The following is a 24,951-nucleotide window of genomic DNA, read 5'->3' on the forward strand; positions in this document are numbered from 1 at the left end:
CCTCCTTTCCAGCTGGGCACAGCACCATTCACTGATCTAAGGGTATTGCCAAGCCGCGTAAGCACCTGTTCGCTGCCGGCCAACTCTCTCGGCTTGGCACCTTTGAAATGGCAATGAATGGCACTCTGCACGGCTGTAGAAGGGGGTTGCGGGAGCGGTTGTTCCGCTCCCGCTCGCGGGTCTCCCAGCCTCACGATGCTTTGGCCCAGCTGTTCCTGCAGAGCCAGGGCACCTCTGCTGCCGCCCTCCCAGCATGGCTTTTTCGGCAGCTTCCAAGCTGAGTCTTCTGGCAGTGGCCGCTCTGGCGTATGCTCTATGGTTGTAGGCTGGCTGTCAGCAGAGCGTACAACCAAAGAGTATACGCCTAGAGTGGCCACTGCCAGAAGACTCGGTTTGGAAGCCACCGAAAAAGCCATGTTGCGATGGTGATGGCGATGGCGGCGGCAGCGGAGGTGCCCTGGCTCTGCAGGGAGAGCTGGACCAGGGCATTATGAGGCTGGGAGGCGCATGAGTGGGAGGGGAACAGCTGCTCGCGCAACCCCCCTCTCCAGCCATGCAGAGCGCCATTCACCGGCATTTCGAAGGCGCCAAGCCACGGGAGCCAGGCGGCGGTGAACAGGCGCTCACGTGGCTTGGCGATACCCCTAGGTCAGTGAATGGCATCGTGCCCGGCTGGAAAGGGGGTTTGCCGGGTGGCTGCTCGTGAGCGTGGTTGCTTCATAGCTGTTGTGTTGCGCTGCTGCGACAGCGCAACACAGCCATTTGCCAATGAGGCTGTGCCCGACTCTTTGGGAGCCCGCTCACAAGACAGCAGCTGCCCAGCAACCGCAAAGCAATAAACTCTCCCCTCATAATAGGGCCTAAGCCATATTTTGTGTGTAAAAAGAAAATAAGACCCTGTCTTATTTTCTGGGAAACATGGTAGTTACACATATTAAATGTAATGTTTTGTCATCTGGAAAGAAAATAGACCTGCTTGGGCTTAGTTTAGCTTTTTAAAATGTTATTTTAATTAAAGTAATCTCATTTTTAATTTGTTTCAGCCAAATTGACTTGCTTTGTTTTTAGAGCTTGTTTAATTTGATTTATATCGTATATTCAACTCCAGTATAAGGTGTAGGATGACCTCATCAACTTTAATCTACTATTTTAAATTATGTGTATGAATGTTTACATTAATTTCTCACCCACTAAGATTGGCTGCCAGATGGGTCAAGGCTAACAATAATAAAACAAACCACATTTTGCTTTCAATGGTTATATAATCTAAGTATGTATCAATGAGTTAATCTGCACATGTCAATTTTAATTTTCCATGGATTAATCTGCTCAGTTGATTTTTTAAATTACAATAGTGTTTGTTTTTAAAACAATAAGAATATATAGATTCATGTGCAACTTTTTCTAATACATGTTGTTATATTTAGTTTTCTATTGGTTGCATTCACAGTTAAGTTAAAATTTTTGTTACAAAATTTGGAAAATTACATATTTTCCGGCAGAGATGGTGGAAGGGGCTACGCAGCTGGGTTTTGTCTAAGCCTGATTGGTACAAAGACTGAGGGAAATTTCTTAAAGTATCCTCCTTTCCCTCCTGGCTCCCAGATTCCTCTCAGTCTTTGGTCCAAGCACTAGCTTTGGCTCCTTCGAGGTATTGTTATTTATTAAATTGTCTTTCTGTTTCGGCTATTTCACTAATTCTAAATTCCAAATTTTGTGGCTACTGGCCATAGAGACTGCTTTGCCTGTCTCATAAGGAGGTAGGATATCCCTGGATACTGCCTCTGGGCCTTAGGGAGTCCTGTCTGGTCCCTGGGTCTGCGGGGGTGGCAGCCTCCTACCCGAGCAGCTGAGGAGCTTGATTTCCAGCATTTTGCCATGGGCGGCGTCCGTGATAGCTCGGCAGGCTCCGAATATCTTCACACTGTCTGCAAATTGCCTTCTGAGGCTTCTAACAGCGCTGCGGCTTGGAGAAAGAGCCGCGGCTTGAAGAAACAGTGCTGCGGCTTTAAACAGCACGCCGCGGCTTGGAGACAACACATTGCGGTTTAAATCACAACTGCAGCTTCAAAGGCAGCGCTGCGGCTTGAAATAATGAAACCCCATGGCTCAAACAAAAGAAGACAGCCTTGCCTTTGATTAATTGCACCGAACATTGGAGGAGCGTGTGGCTGGCTGCAAGCCGGCTGTCAGCTCAGAGCCATTAACCGGAGATGCGGCTTCTTCTCCACGAGGTGCGGTGGCCATTTTGTGTGCCCACATGGAGCCGGCTATTTTGTTGGAGGTGTTGGTGGCTTGCTTTGCAGCCGTACATCGAGGCCAGCAGGTTATTGTCAGGAGGCCTGCATATGGGTCATCAACCGAGGCCGGCGGGCATAAAATGAGACACCTGTAGCTGTTGCTGAGTGACCTTCTACTTTGTAGCGTACGTGAGTCAGACAATACCAACATGAATAAGGAAGAAGTTCTAGCTCCTCCACTATTTCTAGTAGTGGTTAAAAACCAGTGGGGGCCCCTTTCCACCCTACCCAATCCTGGGAGCAATGATTGCCACTTCTGGAGGGTGGATCGTAAGATTATCTTCAGGCTTCACATCTAGTCCCTCAGGGCCCTCCAGTGGCAGGGCCGTCTGATGAGGATTTGGAAGATTTGGAGCTTTTGCCTGAAAGCATCAGGAGGCTCATTTCATCTGCCAATACAAGAGACATAGCATCAGGTCTTTCCCAAAGGGGACGTTCCTCCCACGGGGAGGGCAGATATCACTCTGAATCCAGACCTTCTTCACATAGTGTCAGGCTCGACCTCCATCTCCCTCGGTGGTCAGCGAAGGCTCAGTTCTAGGGAGGACACACACCATGATATGGGATTTTCTGACAATGAGGACACTATTCCTCCTGATCCACTGGCCTTCCCGGGTCTCTTCTGTCCCCCTTTGTTCAAGCCTCTTCTCCATAAGGCTAAAAAGACCACTAAGATTGGTATGGGGGTTCTTCTGTGACATCGCCTAGGGATCCTAATTTGGCCATGTTTACCAATACCAACATGAATAAGGAAGACGTTCCAGCTCCTCCACTATTTCTAGAAGTGGTTAAAAACCAGTGGGCCCGCCCTTCCACCCTACCCAATCCTGGGAGCAATGATTGCTGCTTCTACAATATGGAGCAGGCTTTTTCTCAGGCCCTTCAATTGCTCACTCTTGACACTCCTGTAGCGGCCTTGGCCAATGCCTCGACAGTAGTGTCAAGGGATGTGGCTGATAAATTAAAGCCAAAGGACAAGCGGGCAGAACATTCTACATTGCATAAGAATTTCAATGCTTCCGCCTTCTACATTGCATAAGAATTTCAATGCTTCCGCCTGGGCTATTAAGTCTGCTGCAGCGGCATCCTATTTTAATTGTGCGGCGGTCATGTGGCTTCGGCAACTGCAGGATCACATCCTGATTGATGAGCATCTTCATCAGGACCTAACCAAAATTATTTCTGCCACGCAATTCTCTGCGGATGCTGTCAAATTTTCGACCCAAGCTTTATCCACCTCAGTGACATCCAGGCACCTATTGTGGCTGCGCAGTTGGCAAATGGATAATAAATCCAAATGGAACCTAGCAGCAGCCCCATATACAGGCACCAATCTTTTTGGAGAATTGTTGGACCTGATTCTTATCGAAAACAAAAATAAGAAGGTCCTTTCACGAACACCAAGAAGCCTTCCTTCAGGGTCCCTGAGCCAGACTACCGCCAACAAAGGTACTTTCTGTATAGGTACGATAGGTAGAACCAATGCCCCTTTTAACAGGACAGGGGGAGGTACCATGGGAAGTCCAAACGGCCCTTTCGTGGGGGGTCACCCCTTCCTCAAAGGGAAATGACTCCAACCTGAGTCATCCCATTGGCAGCTGCCTGGTGCTCTTCGCGGATCAGTGGGATCAGATTACATCAGATACGTGAGTCAGGTCTACTGTCAGGGATGGCCTCCATCTAGAGTTCCTCTCCTCACCCCCGACGCTGTTTAGAACCTTCCCCCAGTCCCGGGATCCGGAACGCCTCCTCCTGATGGATCTAGACATCCAACATCTGCTGGACATTCAGGCGGTGTAACCGGTCCTGGCGGATGAACACGGGTTGGGCCACTACTCCAACCTGTTTATCGTTCTGAAGAGCTCGGGGGCTGGAGGGCAATTCTGGACCTGAAGCGCCTCAACTCTTATCTGGTTTACAGGTGCTTCAAGATGTCTTCCCTCAGGTCCATCCTTCTGGGAATCAGACAGGGGGATTACCAGGGGTCTGTGAACTTAATAGAGGCCTATCTTCACATACTGATTCTGCTATCCCCTCACAGATACCTCCGGTTCTCACACAACAGGCGCCACTTCCAATATTGGGCCCTTCCGTCTAGCCTCAGCCCTGCACACATTCACGAAGGTCCTGTGGGCATCCCCGGTGAGACTCCAATGTTACCTAGACGATGTGCTCGTTCAGGCATAGTCACACACACAAGCAGTTCACGACTTACAACTCACCATACAGACATTACAGTCCCTGGGGTTTTCTGTCAACTTCCCCAGGAGTCATTTGTCGCCCACGACAAAGATCCTTCATGTGGGGGCAATAATAAACTCTGTTACAGGACTGGTACGTCTTTTCTCAGAATGACTCAACAATCTTCAAGCATGGGCATGTCAGGTTCACACAAGTCGGTCCATTTCAATCTTGACTTCGGCCCGCCTATTGGGCAAGATGGTGTCTTGCATAGGGATAGTGCCCTGGGCCCGTCTTTACTCCTGGCTTCTACAATGGGTGCTCATTCCCTTTCAACGGCACCACACGAGCAACTCCCTGAAGGCCATTCCCCTGTCACTGGGACTTTGTCTCTCTCTGTGGTGGTGGCTGTCTCCTGCCCTACACCGGGAATCAGAGATTTGGGAGCCGGATCGGTTACGATCACAACAGATTTGAGCCTTTACGGTTGGGGGGCATTGATGGACTCCAAATTGGCGCAGAGTCATTGGACGATCTCAGACCTACGCCACAATATCAATTGAATGGAGCTGAAGGCAGCTCGCCTGGCCCTCCTTCATTTCTGGGACTTGATTCTGAACCGCCACGTGCTTCTCCTGATGGACAATGTAACCACAAAGGCCCACATAAACCACCAGGGGGGCACCCACTCCAAGTGCCTCAGGCTGGAGGCCCTGAAACTCGGCTCCTGGGCAGAGAAGCATCTGGCATCAATAACATCAGGACACATATCTGGCATGGTCAACCATCAGGCTGATTTACTGAGCTGCACGACAATCGACAACGGTGAATAGCAGTTGATTCCCAAGCTGTTTCAAAGGATCTGTCTTCGCTTTGGTGGACTTGTTCATGAGCCCAGCATACGCCCAACTGCCACAATTCTTCTCCCGCTTCCCAGCCCAGAATGCAGAAGGGACAGATGCCCTCAGGAGCAGTTGGCCTCCAGTCCTACTCTATGCCTTTCCCCCTTTCCCACTAATCCCAGGGACCCTGAGGAAGGTAGTGGTAGAGAGGGCTCACATTGTCTTAATAGCACCATACTGGCCCAGATGTCCCTGGTTTGCGGACCTTGTCCAATTGTCCATCTCTTCCCCCGTGGAGAATTCCTCAGGAAGAGATCACCCTGTGCCAGGGGATCATGGTCCACCCGGAGCCCCAGTGGCTCCACTTGACCTCCTGGCACTTGAGCGGTGCCTCCTGAGGAACACAAACCTCTCTGCCAGGGTCATTTCTACCATTGAGGCCCTAGACGCCCGTCGACGACCCGTATTTACAATGTGTTGTGGTCAGTTTTTTCCAACTGGTGTGCGTCGGCCGGCATTGTTGCTACCGAGGCCTCGGTGGCTCAAGTCCTCAACTTTTTGCAAAAATGTTTAGATTAGGGGCTGGCACCTAGCACCCTCCGTAGACAGGTGGCAGCTTTGTCCTCTGTTCTGGTGGGGGATGGGCATTTTCCTTTATCTTAGGTTCCCCTAATCAACAGGTTTCTAAACAGAGCGGCTAACAACTGCCCTCCCCCAGTACACCGCTTCCCCACATGGTATCTCCCTCTATTCCTTAGGGCGTTGACTGGGGCTCCATTCAAACCGTTGAGAACGGTGCATTTGAGGTTTCTTTCACTTAAGGTAGCCTTTCTAGTGGCCGTGACATCCGCTAGGTGGATTTCTGAACTGGGGGCATTATCCTCCAAAGATGACCTCTGTCAATTCCATCAGGATAGGGTGGTCCTCCATTTGGACCTGACCTTCCTCCCAAAGGTCAATTCTCCCTTTCATAGGAGCCAAATTCTTCCTAATTTTTGCCCAGCTCCCTCTCATGAGAGGGAACATCTTTGGCACCGACTGGATGTTCATCATGCGCTGTGTATTTATCTGCGATGCATGGCAATGATTTGTCAATCTGAGTCTCTCTTCATATCTTTTCAGTCTGGTTCCCTAGGGGCCAGAGTCTCCTCTGCCACTATTGGTCGATGGTTATGACAGGCTATCACTGCCACTTATGAAGCCTCAGGTCATCTACCTCCAGCGGGGATTATGGCCCACTCCACTCGGAGTGCTGCCACAACGGAAGCTTGGGCCACCAGGGCCTCTCCAGCTCGAGGATATCTGTCGGGCAGCCACCTGGGCCTCTCCAACGTCCTTTATCCGTCACTATCATCTGGATAGTTTTGCATCAGCAGAGGCGACCTTTGAACGTAGGGTCCTGCAAATAGTAGCGACCGCCCCTTCCCTAGCACCTATTTCCCTCTGTGGGACTTAGCTTGGGTATGTCCCAGCTGTAGCCCCTCCCCCCATCTCTGTCGGAAAAGGAACGTTGGTTCCTTACCTGAACATCTCTTTTCAGCAGGATGGTGGGAGGGGCTGCATCCCACCCTAATTAGTTATTCTTAGTGGTCAGAATGGTGAAGGGCGGTCGGGGCGGTGGTGTTTCTTGTTATTGTTTTTTTCATCTTCTTCATGTGACCTCGAGGAATCTGGGAGCCAGGAGGGATACTTTAAGAAATTTCCCTCAGTCTTTGGACCAATCCGGCTTAGACAAAACCCAGCTGTAACCCCTCCCACCAGGAGACGTTCAGGTAAGGACCAACGTTCCTTCTCAAGGATAGTTGTATTCCAATCTTCCTGGTAATGGATGAGGTAAAATTAAATGAATTAAAATGCACTCATTCATATTTCTCCAGTATCATGAACACACACATACACACACAGAGAGAAAGCATAGTTTATATATGGTTTGTTTATATTTTTGTCTATTTATTCAATGTCTATTGCCACCCAACTCGACCAAGTGATTCATATTCATTTGGTCCAGTTATTTTTATTTCTTTTCTGCCATTGCCAAAACATACTGTCCAAGTCCTGCTTAGGGGCAGCGTTCTTGATGTACTTTTGAATTGATGGACTGAGTTTATACTAATCTCAGTCAGCATTTGTTGCTCTGTAGCGCATGATAATTTTAGTCCAATTTACCTGGAGATTACAAGTTTAACGATGATTTAACATAAAATGAGATTTTTCCAACTTTAAAAACAGCTGTTTTATTTCATTGCAGCCTGAACCATAATGTTATTTCAATAGGCTTACTAGATTGAATCTTTTTAAAAATAATGTTATTGTTATAAGCTAGCACCGTTGAAGATCATTTGTTTTGATTTGCTTTTGTTTTTTGTAAGTTTGTTAGCACTTCAGAGAGACTTTTGGGAATATATCACTAAAATATGCATTATGATAGCAGTGGACAAACTGTGTTCTCAGAAACAAAAGTCTTTACAGGACTCTTATCTTTTGGGATATTAACAGTTTAGAAATATATATTAATCTGTATCTTCTGAAATTGCCTGGAAGGCGGTGGAATCTCCAAGTGTTGCCTATCCCTGAGTTAGGACCGAATGTGTCATCAAATCTGGAGATAGTTATATAAATGAAGTTAATTGGAGTTTATGGTCTGGACTCAAAAAGCAATATTGAGCCAAGCCAGGCTGCAAATTGATAAATTTTCCACATATCGCTGCAAATCTGCAGAGCATAACCCATAAATTAACATTTTTGGCCTTCAAATAATATTCTAGAATCATGTTGTTGAAAAGACTTATCTCCAATAGATTGCTCAGGCATTTTGTTTAAACTCTTACCAGGCAATTGCATTTGTGTAATGTAATAAGAACATCCCTTCACAATTGCTTAGATGCCTTTCCTGATCTAAGGCAAGCAGTATTTTCTTTAATGATAGTTCAGCTAATTAGTCTGCAAAGGCAACCAACATTTAAAGCTGTGGAATGAATAAGAGCTTGCTTGAATAAATTGCATCTTTTGTTCTCTCTTTGAAAGTTTTTTTCCAATGTGATTATAGGGCAGGGTGGATCTTCTTGAGCACTGTTAGAAAGCCAACCAGGCATTATTCTTATAATAGGTTAAGAAATTAACATATCTAAAATCCATTAAAAATCCAAATCTGCAAGAAATTAACTATTTTGGAAAAAATGAATTTGTAAAAATAAAACGTAAACTGATACCATAGAAGTCTTTAAAAATTCTTCAATAATATCTGTAAAAATAATCTAGGTAGATTTAAAAAGCAAAAAACTAATAGATATTCTATATATAATAGTGGAAGACAGCCATGATTTTTACATATATATCTATACATTTTAAAACTAGTAAAATAGATTAAAGTAAAATACTGAAAGTTGGGAATAAAAAAAATGCCTATTTGATGAAATAGAATTCCTGAAATGCACAAAATAAACATTTACATAATTTCAACCACTGTTTTAGAATCTTTTTTCTATACATAACTGTGCCTAAAAGCTCCTTATTGTGCATTGTTTGGACAAGATGTAAATAAGAACTTTGGGTATAAACAGGAAGGGAATGATAGATAGACTTTGTGACTTCTTGAATTTAAGTTTTCTCTCTCTCTATTTTCAAAAGTATGGAAAAGAGCCTATCACAAACAAATTAATCAATAAAATAACATTAGAGATTAAAACCATATCCAGAGTTTTATGGGTCTGGAGACCTTGTTAAACTTTTCATGATGACCTGGTGTCTGTAAAAGCTTAAATATTATAATTATGAAATCTCATGAGTTTGGCGTTATTGTGTGAGATCTAATGCAATTTTTTTTAAAAAGAAAGGTTTCTGTCTTGATGGTTGCATTGCCAGATTCATTGCTCCTCTTTCTGTAAATTGAAATACACTTCCAACAAACATAAATGTTAATGAAAAGCATTGTTTGAAAAAGAGTGTTTGTATCTAATGAAAGGTTATTACAGATCTTTTCAGCTTCTCAAAATAAGTTCTACATCCTACGCCACCAAATAAATGTTCTTCTATCTGCAGTCAAGGAATACAGTAATGTCACTGACATATATTTTTGTATTTTTAAATGTCCATATTTTAAATGTCCATAATATTTTATTCTTTTATAATTACAATAAATTATATTAAAATACTTTCTTGTGTGTGTATTGCTGGATGTGGACAGCAAAAATCAAGCCTGAGGGTCAGAAGGTGTGGCTTAAGCCAGACAAGGGTTATGTTCATTTTGATCGATAAATTAGTTTTTCCCTTGGCTGCTGTTTTTTGTGTCTCGTTTTTCTATTCTTTCTGGTTTTTAAAGTTCTTTTGATATTGCTATCTGTCCAAAATCATGAATTTAAATAATAATAAAGAGGCAATATAAAAAGGTTTTTTTAAAAAAATAAATGAATAAATCAGATATACCGTAGTGTAATGTTGCTGAGCATGCAAGATAACTTCTTTGACTATATTAATCATTGGACATTTAATGACCTTCTAAACTTAATGCATAATTGTCAGTCATACATTGTCAATCAAGCTTTACCAATGTAAATAACAATAATAATAATATTCAGATTGTAAACTGGCTGAGATTCATGCAAGTTGAAGTCTAATATAGTTTGATGGTGCCAGATTGGATAACTATTCATGCCTCATTGCTGTACAGGTAGTCTTCAATTTAGGACTACAATTGGGACTGGAACTTCTGTTGCTAAGTGATATGGTTATTAAGCAAGTCACAACCAATTTTACAAGCAGTACTGTAATTTAGAAAATCTTTCATTGCAATCATTATGCAAATCATCCCAGTCATTAAACTATTCACACAATTGTTAAGTGAATTTGATTTTGTCCAAAATGACTTATGACTTGTCTTATCATAAGGCCCTTGGGATGGCTGTAAATGATGATATGCAACCTGAGATGCTGCTGTCATCATAAATACATGCCAGTTGTCAAAAGACTAAATTTTGATTAAGTGACCACAGGGAAGCTGTAACAGTCATAGGAGGACTGTTCATAAGTCACTTTTTCCATTGCCATTGTAACTTCAGTGAAATGAATAGTCATAAGTTGAGGACTACCTGTATTGCTTGCTTTTTAAAAAGGAAGTAGATGGAGTTAAAACCACATCTATCTGCATATAATGTAGAAAGGACTCTTCCTCATCCTCTTCTTGTAGCACTTTTGTCCTGAAAGCTGATCAAAACTACTTCAAACTATTTTTTCTACAAGCAAATAAAAACAGTGCATAAGGCAAACTGATATAAATTCACAGATTCCCATTTATTTTATTTTATGAAAGGTAACATTGATCATGACAATATCTGTAAGCCTATTTTTTTTTATTTAATCTAATGGAAAATGCACAGAAATGCTGCTGTTTGTGTGCATTAAGCTTTGAGAAACACTAATGTGCCATGCCAGTATTTCAGGTGAGAAAATCTTTTTTGAAACAGATGGACATGTCCCCCTATAGTTTAGCATGTTTTGCCAATAACTGTTTACTTGTCTTTCAGGTTTGTGGTTTTAAAGATTAAAAACTAGTGTGTGTTGGGAGGGCTGTGTGAGAAAGTCGAGGTGTTAAATTCTCTGTATAATTGTTGATGTCTAATGAACATCAAAGCATTTTTCTTCATTGAGGTTTTGACTGTCAAACACTATTGTGCTCAGTGTACTTTTTTTTAAGAATACACAATTGTGTTTTCAAGTTCAAATGTTTCTGAAAACATCCATATGCTGTTCCAGAGTTATATTTTAGCTAATCTTGGCCAACATAAGTTGTTGTTTATATTAGAAAAGGGTGCATTATGTAGGTATTATTTTTCTTTTTTATAACATGCATTCTTTGTTAATTAGCTGCATACTATGGGATTTTAATCTCTTGGCTCTCTAATGAAAATAGTGAAGTTTTTATGCTGCTGCTTTTTTTCTTTAATAAACCTTAAAATGTATGGCATCTTAGATTGTGAGATTTTTTGGAGGAAACAGCTGAAAGTTAGGTATGTGTTTCCTAGTAGAAGATCAAGACTATCAACCTCTTTGAAAGTAGCTAAATTCTGTTGCATAGCAATGTCTGAACATGATATACAGCTGTGCTTAGTTCCTACTGTGCATAAATTGCACATAACATATTGCAATAAATTTGTATAATTCAAAACTACAGGTAATCCTTTTTTTAGCAATCACAATTGTGACCAGCAACTAGTTCCAATGGTTAAGCACTGCAGTCACTAAGTGGAAAATCACATGGCCATACTAGGCACACAGTGTTATTCCCATTTCTATTGTTAAGCAAATCATTGAAATTGTTATACAAGACACCTTGTAATGGCAACATGCGTTTTCACTTCCACAACCTCCATTAAATTTGTTTGTTGGAAGCTGGTTGTTAAGCTCACAAATGGTGATCCCATGACTGTTGGATACTGCAATCCCTATAAATCAAAGCACTGGTCACAAAGTTGTCCCCCCCCCCCAAACCATCAACACTTTGAATGGTGATTAAACAAGGCAATTGGTAAGAGAAGACCATCTGTATGATACCTGAGAAATTCTGTGAGTTACTGTAACTTCAACACACTTGAGAATTCTTTTTTCAATGAAATAATGATACCTTGCTTTCTTATTATGAAATAATGATGGTTAATGGTTTTAAACATTGCAATTTCCCAATTGCCCCCTATCCATCATCCTAAAAATACAAAATTATAATAAAGCCTATTTCCAGGTATATCTCTTATATTACTGGATTTTTTTAAATATTGCACCTGGGAGGCTACAAATAAAAAAACAGAATTTTAAACCATTTATATATTTAGCTATGACAAGTTTTTTTTAATGTTGCTCGTACTCTCTCCTTTATAGCTCATGCAAAAGAAAAGTAGTCCTCAGAAAAACAGTTATTGCATATTCCAAAGTGGAGAATCCATGGGCAGAATTTGACATGACACTGATTATAGCAGTGCAATCAGAGATTAGGGTAAATATGAAAGCAACAATCATTCTCATCAGGATGTGATGAAAATCACTCTTCTGAACATGCCATTTACCATTTAAGACAGTGTTTTTCAACCTTGAGAATGGGATCCTTAAAATGCAATTTTGACCTTTGGAGAAGCAACTTCCTCATTCATATATAAGAGCAAACCCTGAACTAGAGTAACATTAAGCTAAGCTGTTTGGTTTCAATTAAAATTATTTTACGTCACAGTTAATAACATAACAATGATTTATTATGATACATTATTTAATAAGTGCACAATAAAATTAATAATTATATTTAATCCATTTGTTACATAAAAATAAACGATAGGATTTGAAAATTGGATTTAATTTTGATAAATGAAATCAGCACATTCCTTTTCCCAGATCTAAATCAGAGTTTAGGATGCGTTGTACTAACATTCTCTGTATTCTTACTCTCCACTATCCAATGCCACTTATTCTCTTTCTTGTTATCTTCTCTAGCACATCTCAGTGTTGTCTGCTGCATTGATTGCTGTTTCTCTGCTCCGCTTAAATATCCTTTCCACCAAATAGCTCCTTATGTTTCATGTGCTATTGGTTTATTTTTGTAACAAATACTACTCTTTAATAGCTGAAATTTTATTCTAGGAAATGGCTAATTGTTTTTTTTTTTCTAGAACACTATTATAAACTCTGGTCTGAATAATAAGTAAAATGCTTTGATATTGTGAATTTGGCTTTGTAGACATAGCAGTAATTATATTTAACAGATTAAGGTGTTGTCTAAAGAATGGAAAATTGGAGGGAGGCATGATGGGATTTTAATAAGGCTACTACTCAGCCTTATTAAAGGCTCAGAAGGACGCCATGGCTCAGCGATTAAAGACGCTGAGCTTGTCAGCTGGAAAGATGACAGCCTGGGTTTGAGAGCTGAGTGCTACGCAAGGGAGTGAGCTCCCATTCCTGCCCCAGCTCCTGCCCACCTAGTAGTTCAAAGCATACAAATGTTCAATTTAGCCGGCCTGGCCTAATTCCCAATTTTAGTCCCTCAAGCCTGCATTTTTAAGTTTTTTAGGGGTATGTTTTTAGTTGCTTTTAATTTTTACTTCTTTGTACAGCTGTATTAGGTTTAATTACTTTTTTAAGGGTATAGGATATTTATCTTTTGTATCTGTTTTAATGAGACACCTGTACACCGCCCCGAGTCCCTTCGGGGAGAGGGGGCGGTCTATAAATCCTGAAAAATAAAATAAATAAATAAATAAGTAGATTAATAGGTCCCATTTCCGTGGGAAGGTAACAGCATTCCATACCCATCCTGGCCACATGACCACAGAAAATGTCTTCAGACAATGCTGGCTTCCTAGCCCAAGAAATGGATTTGAGCACTGCCCTCTAGAGTCAGACATGATTGGACAGGGAAACTTCTACCTTTACTTTTTACTAGTCAGACTTTCTGACTGTGGCATTTAAAGATCTTAATATTTCTAAAGAACAGTTCTGTGAAATACTTGCAGAAAAAGCAATCACAGCAAAACTAAGGTTTGAACAAGAGACCTTAAGTTTAGCACGTAATCTTATATTTCAGTCCCATGAAGACTTACTAGGAAATAAGTCCCATGGAATTCCATTGTGACTGTGAGTGAAGAAACATGAACAGCTTTTTACAAGTAGCATAAAGGTTACTTGCAAAAAAAGCCACCTAGTAGCTAGCTGATAATAGAGTGTTTGTTCTGTTGATAATGTGCATGTGGAACCAGTTAACAAAATATCTTTTAAATCTTATGCGTTATCCTTATAGTGATAACTTTCTGATATTTTCTGACTCTCTCTGTCAGGCTCTCACTCACCCTCACATGCTCTCCCTGCACTATATTGTGCCTCTTGCCCACCTTCTTGTAGCATCTAGCAGCAGCTATTTAACCTGCCTGCATATCTAGGTCTTGCAGTTTCTTGCTGGCATCCCCACTGATTTTGGTTGTGGGAAGGGAACAGGAAGTTGCCACGCCTAATGACTTAGATTCAGTTAATGGTAGCATCGAGGACTGTAGGTATTTGTATTATGATTGCATCATGTACATTTGAGAACTGCCAAGCTAGTAACAGATTTTCTTAGTGACTCAGTTTTCTTTTCTTTTTTTAAATTATGATCTGCTATCTGGGCCCTGAATGTGCAGAATTTTGAAGGAATATTGAACTCAGTATTACAGTATTAAGCTTTGCAAATCCAAAATAAAAAAAAATAGCCTTTTGGAGATGTTCTGCAGACATTTTCAGTAATAATGATGGATTTGGTGGAACAATTACTGGACATTATAATGTTAGCGTTAGGATGACTAACTTTTTTCTTTCTTTCTTGTATCAGGTTACGTACTTGGGAAAGGTTTCTACAACAGGAATGCAGTTTTTGTCCGGTTGCACAGAAAAGCCAGTAATTGAATTGTGGAAGAAGCACACCCTTGCTAGAGAGGACATCTTCCCAGCTAATGCCCTCCTAGAAATCCGTCCTTTCCAGGTTTGGCTTCATCATCTGGACCTCAAAGGAGAGGCCACTATCCACATGGATACCTTTCAGGTTGCTCGTATTGCTTACTGCACTGCTGATCACCATGTGAGCCCAAACATTTTTGCTTGGATATATCGGGAGATCAATGATGATTTGTCCTATCAGATGGACTGTCACGCCGTAGAATGTGAGAGCAAGCTAGAGGCCAAGAAGTTAGCTCATGCTATGATGGAGGCCTTTAAGAAAACTTTCCATAGCATGAAGAGTGATGGCCGGATCCACAGGAATAGCTCCTCTGAAGAAATGTCTCAAGAATTAGAATCTGATGATGGCTGAATTTCAATTTTTTGATGGTTATGCAACAGCAAAAATGGCCCTGGGAACATAAACATATATATATATATATAAAATGAATGAACAACCATTCAATTTGGGAATGATGAATTTCCAAAATTTGACTAATCACCTTTTTGTTTTTGTTTTTTTAAAAAGCAATTCAGAAAATTTCCTGAAAATATACTTCTTTATTATAATTACATAACATTGAAATCGGCTGCTGGATTTTTTTGTTTTGTTTTGTTTTAATGTGATAAAGCTTCTTGTTTAGTCATTTGTCCATTTCACTTTTCAAACTTATTCTAAGCTTTGGAATTCAAGTTCTTGTCTTATGGTTTATAAATTATTTCAGTTTCCTTGTTGAAATTCACTGAGCAGATTTAACAATGAGATCTTTGTTGTTAACATATAATATGGTAGTAAGTAAGATCATCTTCTACAGACAAAGAGAATACAATTTGAGGATCTACTGCTCTCTTTTTACCACTTCCCGGGCTGAAATTTCTACCTGCAGTTTGACAGCCTAACAATCCACATTTCACAGTTTGAGTATTGACATATGCTTGCATTTACACATTATAATCATATCCTATATTTTATTTTATTCATTTAAGCTTTTAAATGTACTTCCAGTCACATATTTCCCCCTTAGTGCCATTGTTTAAAAGATAAACTGCAGGGATACCAAGTGAATGGTAGGACACCTGAATGTAAATTCCCTCTTTTATACCTTGTCCAATAAATCGACCACTGCCTAAGGATGAATACCCTGAAGATATATTAGTTGGGCTGTAATGTAGAGTCTACCTTGCTCCTGGAACAAACCTTAGTTTTGTAACAGTCTTGCCACAAACAGAATCTACATTAGCTTATTTACTTGCTCTCCAGGGTTCAGTTTAAACTAGCATATTAATCTGAGAAGTATAACAATCTTTAAGATCAAGTTTGGTGGCAGAAAGTTTGTTAATATTCTGCTGATATTTCCTGAAATATTAACATCAGGTTAATATTTCCTGAAATGTTTTCAACTCACAGATGAAAGGGTTCATAAATATTTTTTAATGTTGTAAAGACAAAGTGCGGATTACTAATATATAGGTAATATTGCACTTTCATGCAGTCTTGTTCATAATTTGTGGTAATGTTAGGAGCACTGGGCACCTTACAGAAGCCTTAAAAGAAAGCAAATCAGAGCATATAGCTATGGAAGACTTTTTCAATGTGTCTGAATACGCACCTGTGTGTATGTATGTGTGGGTGTGTCTGTGTGTATGCAGTCACTATTAGAGCATATAGATTTATCATGGGAACATACTGAGGAGGAATTGCACCTTTAATAAATATGCTTATTGCTTTCCAATGTATGTAAAGTATTCTGCAGCTTAAAGGCATTCATACTTTAATAAAAAAGGTGGAATTAAAAATTAATAATTTCAGACTTCATGATTTTATGTGTACACTGCTAATCTACCAATTCTATGCATTAACTACAAATTGCATAATGATATATGATAATTGGCATTAAACCTTGAATTATGGATTAAGTACTAAATGGTATTTTATGCTTTATAATTAAAATTAAATTGTACTTTTATTCTGATATATATAGGCATTTTGCCTTTTCTGAAGGCCTTTTCCATCTTTTCCTTTCCACTAAGTTCTAGCTATTAGGCATTCCAATCTCTGAATTGAAAAGTTCTATGCTTTTTTCTAAACAGGAGATTAGAGATGCATAGCTGTAAAACTCAACTTCAGTAGTTTTCCCTAAGCGTTTAGTTGTATAGACTTTATATTCATTATTACTGAGAGTTATAGAACTTTTCATTTGCCCTTTTCTTTCTTAGAGTGAATTTTGGATTTATAATGAAAAGCATGATAATTATTTATTTGTAAGCTGTCTTGGCTCAAAGGACACAATCTTCCTCCAAAGTTTGGCTTCTTGTAAGAGAACTAAAACACACATATCCATGTGTTCCTTTGGTCCAAGCTTCTAAGGAACACAGATAGTGTGAAAATAAATTGTCACCCTGGCTCAGAGATTGATGGGATAGAAATGAGAGAAAATATTTTGTTCTCTTCATCTTCCCTGTCCTTGGATCATTCATGGGAAGAGCATCAGCCTCCCTCTTTCTGAAGTTTTAGACATTTGGGATTCCTATATGACAAATCAATTATTCTTGAATTAAGCTTACTCTAACTCATGTTACTATTAAGAGAGATTAGGGTTTATTTATAATGCGGAAAGAAGCAGCATTCATAAAAAATGCACAAAAAGCAAAATAATAATAATAACGCACTGCTGTCTTAGTGAAAATTAACTTGTTAAAAAACAAGTTAGTTATCTTATTTCTTATTGAAAGTGCTTCCATCAGCCTTCACTCATTGTTATTAAGATATTATAAAAACCTTGTCAAATCATGGCACAGGTGAAATTATCTAATCCTTTTGATTCAAGCAGTAACTATTCAGATTCAAAGAAAATGAAAATTATACTCAAACATGCTCCTTGTTTCTGGTATTCGTAATGTGGGGTTGGTATACTAACTCCATTCTTATTTTTCCTCTCCAAGGACTTTGGAGTCCTTTGTATAGAGCGATGCATAGATTTTGTGGATAATATCATCCTACTTGACGGAATAAAGGGATGATTGCAAGAAATAACCACCAGTTTAGATAATGAGGTCAACAAGGTTGGCCTACATATAAATTTTGAGAATATCCAGTGTATGTATGTTAGAAGTGATAATATGCTCTAACAGTCCATAGCCAGGCTACAGAAGAAGTCCAACAATTTACTCATCTTGTCAGCATTATATCTATTGATAGAGATACAGATAAGGACATTATTGAATTTGAATGGCAGTGGCCATGTTCCAATGCATACACCTAATTTGGTCTATAGCCAAGTATTACCACAAAGATAAACTCTTCAAGGGTGTTGTTATACCAACTGCAATATATGCTTGTGAAACATAGAAGTGTACAACCAACATGATTAAATGATTAAATGTTTTCCATGTTGCTTGAGAAGAATTGCTCTGCATCTCTTATTGTGACTACATCACTAATGAAGAGGTAGTATAACAATCAGATTTAGGCCACCTATTAGGAACTGTGAATTAATATTGAATGTGGCTTGTTGGTCATATCTTATGTGTGTATCCAAAAATTGTGCTACATTGGATACCTCCTGGAGGAAAGAAGAATTGGGGCCGGACTTGGAAAACTTGGACCCAAACACTTAAGAAAGATGTTAAGATTATTAATGCCCCTTGGAGTGATGCTGAAGATTCTACAAACGATAGAAACTGGTAGAATGCTTTGCGTAGGACCTAATGATGATAATGAATGTGGGATTTAGCTGTGATATTGGAAACCTTTAGCTCTTTCTCCAGCCAATATGGGCTATGATTACAGTTCCTGAGAACTATAATTCAGCAACATTTTGATTACCTTCTCTACACTATTTCTAATTCCATTCTTTACCTATTATAAGCAATGCAACTTCATATGAGCACTATTAAAGCCTTCTGTTGTATCTAAACACTATGCAGAGTGATGTGAGTAATCCTTCAAGTTAAAATGTTTCCTACCCCTACTGCCCCAGATTTGAAGCAAAGCCCTTTTAAACATTCGTATTCAAGGCATTCCAATAATCATCATATAAAAACTGACAAATTTGCCTTCAGTTGATTTTTAAATTATCTGTATTTGTTCATGAAATGGCATAGCATGTATGAACCACAATGTGAACAGGATTAATAGCCAAGAACAATGCTGCACAACATCAAACTTGTAAAAGCTATCTTGGCCAGAATTGTTAGAAATGTTTCCAATGAGTCTGCATTTCATTGTTCATTTCCAAGTCAGTGCAAGGGGGAAAAAAAACACTAAACATTATCAGCTTTATGATCTTCCTGTTTTGAAATCAGAAGTGTCCAGGCCCCAAGGCTACTAACATTATCATTTCACAGATGTTTTCCCCACAATGTTATATCTATAAATGATACAATTCTTTTTACTGAAGCTGTCTTAATTTTTCATCATTTTTTTCAAAAGTGTTTCAGCTAAGCGACTCAGAAAAAAAATGTAACTGTCCCTGGCTATAATCTAACTTTTGTTTCCTTTTCAGAAATGGCATTATTTATTCTACTTCAAATATAATATTAGACTCTATAAGCTCCCTAGACATTAGGTTTTACCTAATGTCCTTTAGATAAAGTGGACTTCTACCCCATCTTTGTTTGAGAAACCATGGCCAGAGTTATTGGGAGTTGGGTGGCATAAAATCTTACTTATTAATAATAATGATGTCTGGGTGATGGAAGTTACAATTCTACAGAGAGAGTGATGGATTAACAAATACTACTATTGGAATGAGGTATGTATGTACACACACACACACACACACACACACACACACACACACATGTTGTGACCCAGCAGGATCCGTTGGAACTGCAACCAGACTCCGACAGTGAGGAGTTTTATGACTCGGCTCTGGAATATGTGGACGACCCTGGACAGGGTTCTGACTCCAAGCAGGGGTCAGAGAAGCTGGTTGGCCACCAGGAGGCGCCTGAGGTATGCAGCAGTGGTGAAAGCCAAAGGGAGTGTGCTCCTGACGTCATGCATTGGAGCAGTGGGGAGGAGACAAGGGACGTGGTTCTGGATGCCCAGATGGAGAGCTAATAGATGTAAAGAACAGCTACGCAGTTACAGGAGATAATTGGACCCAGGTGGTTGCAATTAGGCTCCTCTCAAGACTGTATAAAAAGAAATGACTGCGCAAACTGTTTGCAGGAATCAACTTATTTACCAGAGCTGGAGAAGCTATCAGGCCTTGTCTTATCTTGGCAGGCTGTATTGCTGCCAAGGGCTCGTCTGTATTGGATTGTTGCCAAGGTCTAGTCTGTGTGTTAATAAATCATTGTGCAGTATCTTTGTCTCAGCGTATTTGGTGTATGAAGAGGGGGGGGGGGTCAGAACAGTTTGATTCCTGCCCCAAACAAAGTTCCATTCAGCTACAATGGAACAACTACATGCTGAGAATGCCTACTTGGTTCTACAGTTGGCTTTGCTGGCTGGGCAGGTAGCTCAGCTCCAAGGGCCTGCTAACCCCCCCCCCCCCACAGCCACGGAGGAAATGCCCAGTGGCTACACCAGACAAGTTTGATTGCAAACAAGCTATGTTTGCAGCGTTCTTGGGACAATGCCAGCTGTTTATCAGCTTGAGAGCGGAGGACTTTTCCACCTACTGGACGAAGGTGGGATTTATTATCAGCTTGCTCTCAGGAACAGCAGCTCGTTGGGCTACTCCATTGCTATCTCAGCCTAGCCCTTTGCTGGATGATTTCCAGGGCTTTTGTAACCATCTCAGGCTGATGTATGATGATCCCATTAAGGGGGAAACAGACACTAGACTACTTAAGTTGCTGCAGCAGGGCCGTGACTCCTTGCAGGATTATGTCAGTGAATTCCTGCTGCTTAGTCAGGACTCAGCTTGGAATGAGCCAGCCTCATGGACACTTTTCAGGACAGGCTGTCAGATGACCTGCAGGATGAGCTGGTGAGGGTGGACAGGCCACCGACGTTCGACGGGTTGGTCCACTTGTGCCTCTAGATAGATGCCCGGCTGCAGAGGCAAAGGCCTCGCCACGGGTCCCAGGAGACCACTAGGGTGCCGGTCCCTCAGGAGACTACAGTTGCACGGGAGGAGCCCATGGAGTTGGGTGCTGCCAAACCCCGCTTGTCGCGCACAGAGATGGACAGATGGCGTGCAGGGGGGGTTGTGTTTCTACTGTGGGGACACTTGGCTTTGGTTTGCCTCAAAAAGGGTAGGGGGGCTGCGCAGCCTGCGGCCTGGCCCTCATTTCAGGAACAACGTGTCGGAAAACGGGCGCAGCCCAATCTGAGGGAGACTTTAGGTTGGGCGCAGGCCGAAACAAAGGTGGATGGGCCTCCACGGCACATGATCTTAGCAGCACACATCCTCTTGTTGGGTAGTCCGCAGGGAATTCCAGCCCATGCCTTGGTCGATTCCGGGGCTACCACGAACTTTATGGATGTGGCATTTGCTACAAAGTACGACGTCCCTCTGTGTCCGGTGGACCCACCGATGCATGTCAAGACCATTGACGGCCAGGTGCTTCTGTCTGGGCCTATCAAGGCTGCCATGCAGACTTTGCGCCTGATCCTTGGGGAGCACGAGGAGGCCATCCAATTTTACATGGCTTCGGGCCTGCATTTTCCCGTGGTCTTGGCCTTGGCTTGGCTGCGGGCACACGATCCTCAGATCTACTGGTCGCAGAACCTGATCACATTCCCGTCCCTGCAATGCGTCAACCACACCCGGCAGGTCTGTGTGGCCCAGGTACTCAGCTCACCGAAGATGGCTGTGCCGCCGGGTTTAGCGGAGTTTGCGGATGTCTTCAGCGAGCAGGAGGTGGATCAACTGCCGCTGCACCGGCCTTATGACTGTCCCATCGATCTGGTACCTGATGCGAAGCTCCCTGCAGGTCGTCTGTACTCCATGTCCGAGCCGGAGTTGGCCACCTTGCGGGACTTTATACACAAGAACCGCGCCCGGGGTTTTATCCGGCCCTCGTCTTCGCCATTGTCTGCCCCAGTTTTGTTCGTGAAAAAGAAGACGGGGGATCTGAGACTTTGCTGTGATTACTGAAAGTGAAAGTATTGCCCAATATAAAAATGTAATAGTTAATAGCTCTTCAAGCTTTTTAAGTGATCTTGTTCTGTTGGGAGAATGTTAAGTACAATTATGATGTGGCTATTTAAATGCCACTTTTATTTCTTTGCCTTCTGGAATATGCTGACAATTTTTATAAAATCAAGAAAAAAAATCACCATAAATTACAATTTTTCATATCCTTTTGCAAATTCTATACATAAATTAATTTCATAATATACTTCAGGCAACATTTTTTAAACACAAAGTTGAGCTACAGCTCTGATTTCATGGTTAGTTGTTGATTCCAGATTTTGTCTACTCACCATAATATATCACATTCCCCGAAGTTTTAGAATAACAATCTTTTGGCATGGCCACAGCATATTTTCTTTCAAATGTACTTTAGTATGGAAGCTTTTGTGCTCCAAAATTTATACCCTAGAGTAGTACTTCGATTTCCAAATGTGTGTGGTTTAATTATGGTTTACTGTGCCTCGCTTTCTTATTAGTTTCATTTCCCCCTCCCCTATCTTTTCAAGCTGTTGTCAACTTATCTGAGAAACGTCCAAGAACATTGGACTTCATTGCCAATCCTTTCCACCATTCTGTATTTTTCTCAAAACAAGCCTATAGTTTGGACGTTTATACCAGCAAAAGGCCAAGAAAAGTGACCAGCTACATGCATAAAGACTGAACAGAACAAACATGGGTGGGGTTTGGCCAGGGGCCACTGCAGAGTCTCTTGCATCCCAGTGTTTGAAACTCCTATACTCTTTTTCATCCCCAAAATGAGTCCTTTCCAAATAAGTCCATTTGGGGAATGGTGGGGAAATTGGCAAGGAGGAAGCACATTATATCCTGATTAGTTGTCATGAATGTATTGCTAATTTGTTAATTAGTTAAAAGAAACAAGAAGGAAAATTCTGTGTTAATACGTCTATGTGAGAGAGTGAATGTATGTGAGCGTATGTGTGTGTAGGCATTTTATACATGTATATACTGTATAAAGTTTCACACCTTACAGAATGATCATATTTCAGCTACTTATATTCTATAAGCAACTTGTTCATAAATTGAAAGTAAAATTAGGTCTTCTATCTACTGAGCAAACAGGACCACTAATTTAGCTTTCTAGAACTGAAGAAATGATTCCTGAACATTATCAGGGTTATGGATACCCAAGTGAGAATTGAAAACAATATGGACATCTGAAAATATTTAAATCTGTCTCAATATATGTAATTATTTCTTCTCAGAATATGTGAATTTTAGGACTTCACAAAAGTATTTGAATTAAGCATTATTCTCTTTGCATCTCTAACAACCTTTTTCTGTACAGACTTAATAGCATTCAATGAACCTGAAATACTATTTTTGGGTTGAGTTGGTCCAACAGCTATAGAATTTATAATTATACTCTATAGATAGAAATGTTCAGTCCCCTAATCGGGATCTCCAGTGACATTCCATTGTTTTAAAAAGGAATATAGAATGAATTTATATAGTATTAGATTAATTGTGGAACTTTAGTCTCTTTAAGATCTGATATTGCTTCTAATAATTTAAGACTTTTCAAATGGAAATGCAGCCAATCCAAATGGAAACTTAAGGCAATGAAAATACCTTAAATTTCAATTTGGGTTGGCTGCAGTTCCATTTGAAAAGTCGTAAATTATTAGAAGCAATATCAGCTCTTAAGAGACTATAAAGTCCCACAATTAATCTAATGCTATATAAATAATTTATTTATCAAAATATTTATACTAACAATAGTCAAAAACTAAAGGAATTGCATAAAATAAAATGCCTGAATTAGTAGTGACATAAAATAAATGGATCACATGATCCAATATGCATTATTTTTACAGGCTGAAGCATTTAAATAAGCTCTTCTGCTGAATCCTGTCAATAATTGAAATTCTTATTAGCATGATCATGGACGTTTATGGAAGTCAAAAGCATTAAACAACCGTAATCATTATGAATTTTTATTTTAAAGTAATCCATATTTAAATGGATTGAACACTATTAGAAATTAACATTGGAAATGCTATGCTGATTCACAGAAAATTTATTGACTTATGATCGTTCTCCATTGTAGGTAAGTAGAAGTGATGGAATGTGTACTTGGAGAAGGTGTTTGTGTGTGTGTGTTTTGGCAACCCAGAGTTTTCCTAGAAAGGGCCAGATTAAGAGACTAGATGTGGGAGGGGGAAAGAGATTCAGGGAAGCCACAACCTAGAATTTCTCAGGATACATCTAGCAGGTTAGAAGTTTACACCTTTAGTTTGGCAAGATTCTGTCCATTAGGTGTAAGTAAACCAAAATAGCAATACATTCTGGATTAGTGCGCTTGAGATTGTGATTTTATTTTATTTCAAAATGACTGGCTTAGTTCAATGTAATAGCTTTTTTGCACCTGTCTTTCGCAGTACTCTTTTCAAATTTGGATACTGTCACCTTTGTAAACAAATTACTAATCTACATAGATAAATTACCTATCTAGAATCTCTAATCTGTGCTCTCCAAGCAGAAATTAGGTGCCCAATTTGGCCATTCCTCACTATGGAGATGCCACGCTATCAGCCCCCTCTACCGCAAAGATCCTGCAGGAGAAGAGCAGTCTGGACAACCGTGGGATCTGGCAGGATGAGAGCTGTAAACAATAAACACAAAGCTTTTGCTGTGACCCAGAATAACAGATATAGCGCCCTTGCTGACCTTAATGGGAACACTAAAAAGACAGGTCAAGGTAGTTGTGATAATGATGACTCAAATAAGCATGGGATCGTAGTCCAAAATGAAAAACTTTCTTCGGAAAGGCGAAATGGGGACCCAGGTATCACACATCAGTCGCACAAGAAGATCAAGGTATGTAAAAAGAGAAGTCACCTTCTGGTTGGTGATTCAATTGTAAGGGATGTAAATTTAGGAAAGGATATGGAGGTTTTAAAAGAGGTCAGGTGTCTGCCAGGTGTTACTGCCAGCAGAGAAAAGAGGCGTATTCTTAAGATAGTCAAGAATGCAAGTAAGGACTTTGATGTTGATGCTATTATACATCTTGGCACAAATGGCACAAATCTGTCCCAAAAAGACCTTGGGGTATGAACTTAATTGTGTAGATTGCAG

At 40.5% G+C, this 24,951-nt stretch overlaps 1 protein-coding gene across 3 annotated transcripts in view; it reads left to right on the forward strand.

The window, feature by feature from the left end:
- PID1 (phosphotyrosine interaction domain containing 1) overlaps positions 1-16,605 on the forward strand; it is a 96,097-nt gene extending 79,492 nt beyond the window's left edge. For all 3 annotated transcript variants that reach the window (XM_081953585.1, XM_081953587.1, XM_081953586.1), the window contains one exon: positions 14,658-16,605. In XM_081953585.1, the coding sequence (XP_081809711.1) occupies positions 14,658-15,134 (477 nt within the window). In that variant the 3' untranslated portion in view covers positions 15,135-16,605. The remainder of the gene's footprint in view (positions 1-14,657) is intronic.
- The last annotated feature ends 8,346 nt before the right edge of the window (positions 16,606-24,951 follow it).

Source organism: Natrix helvetica (genome assembly GCF_964273705.1).
Source record: "Natrix helvetica genome assembly, chromosome: 5".
NCBI lineage: Eukaryota > Metazoa > Chordata > Lepidosauria > Squamata > Natricidae > Natrix > Natrix helvetica.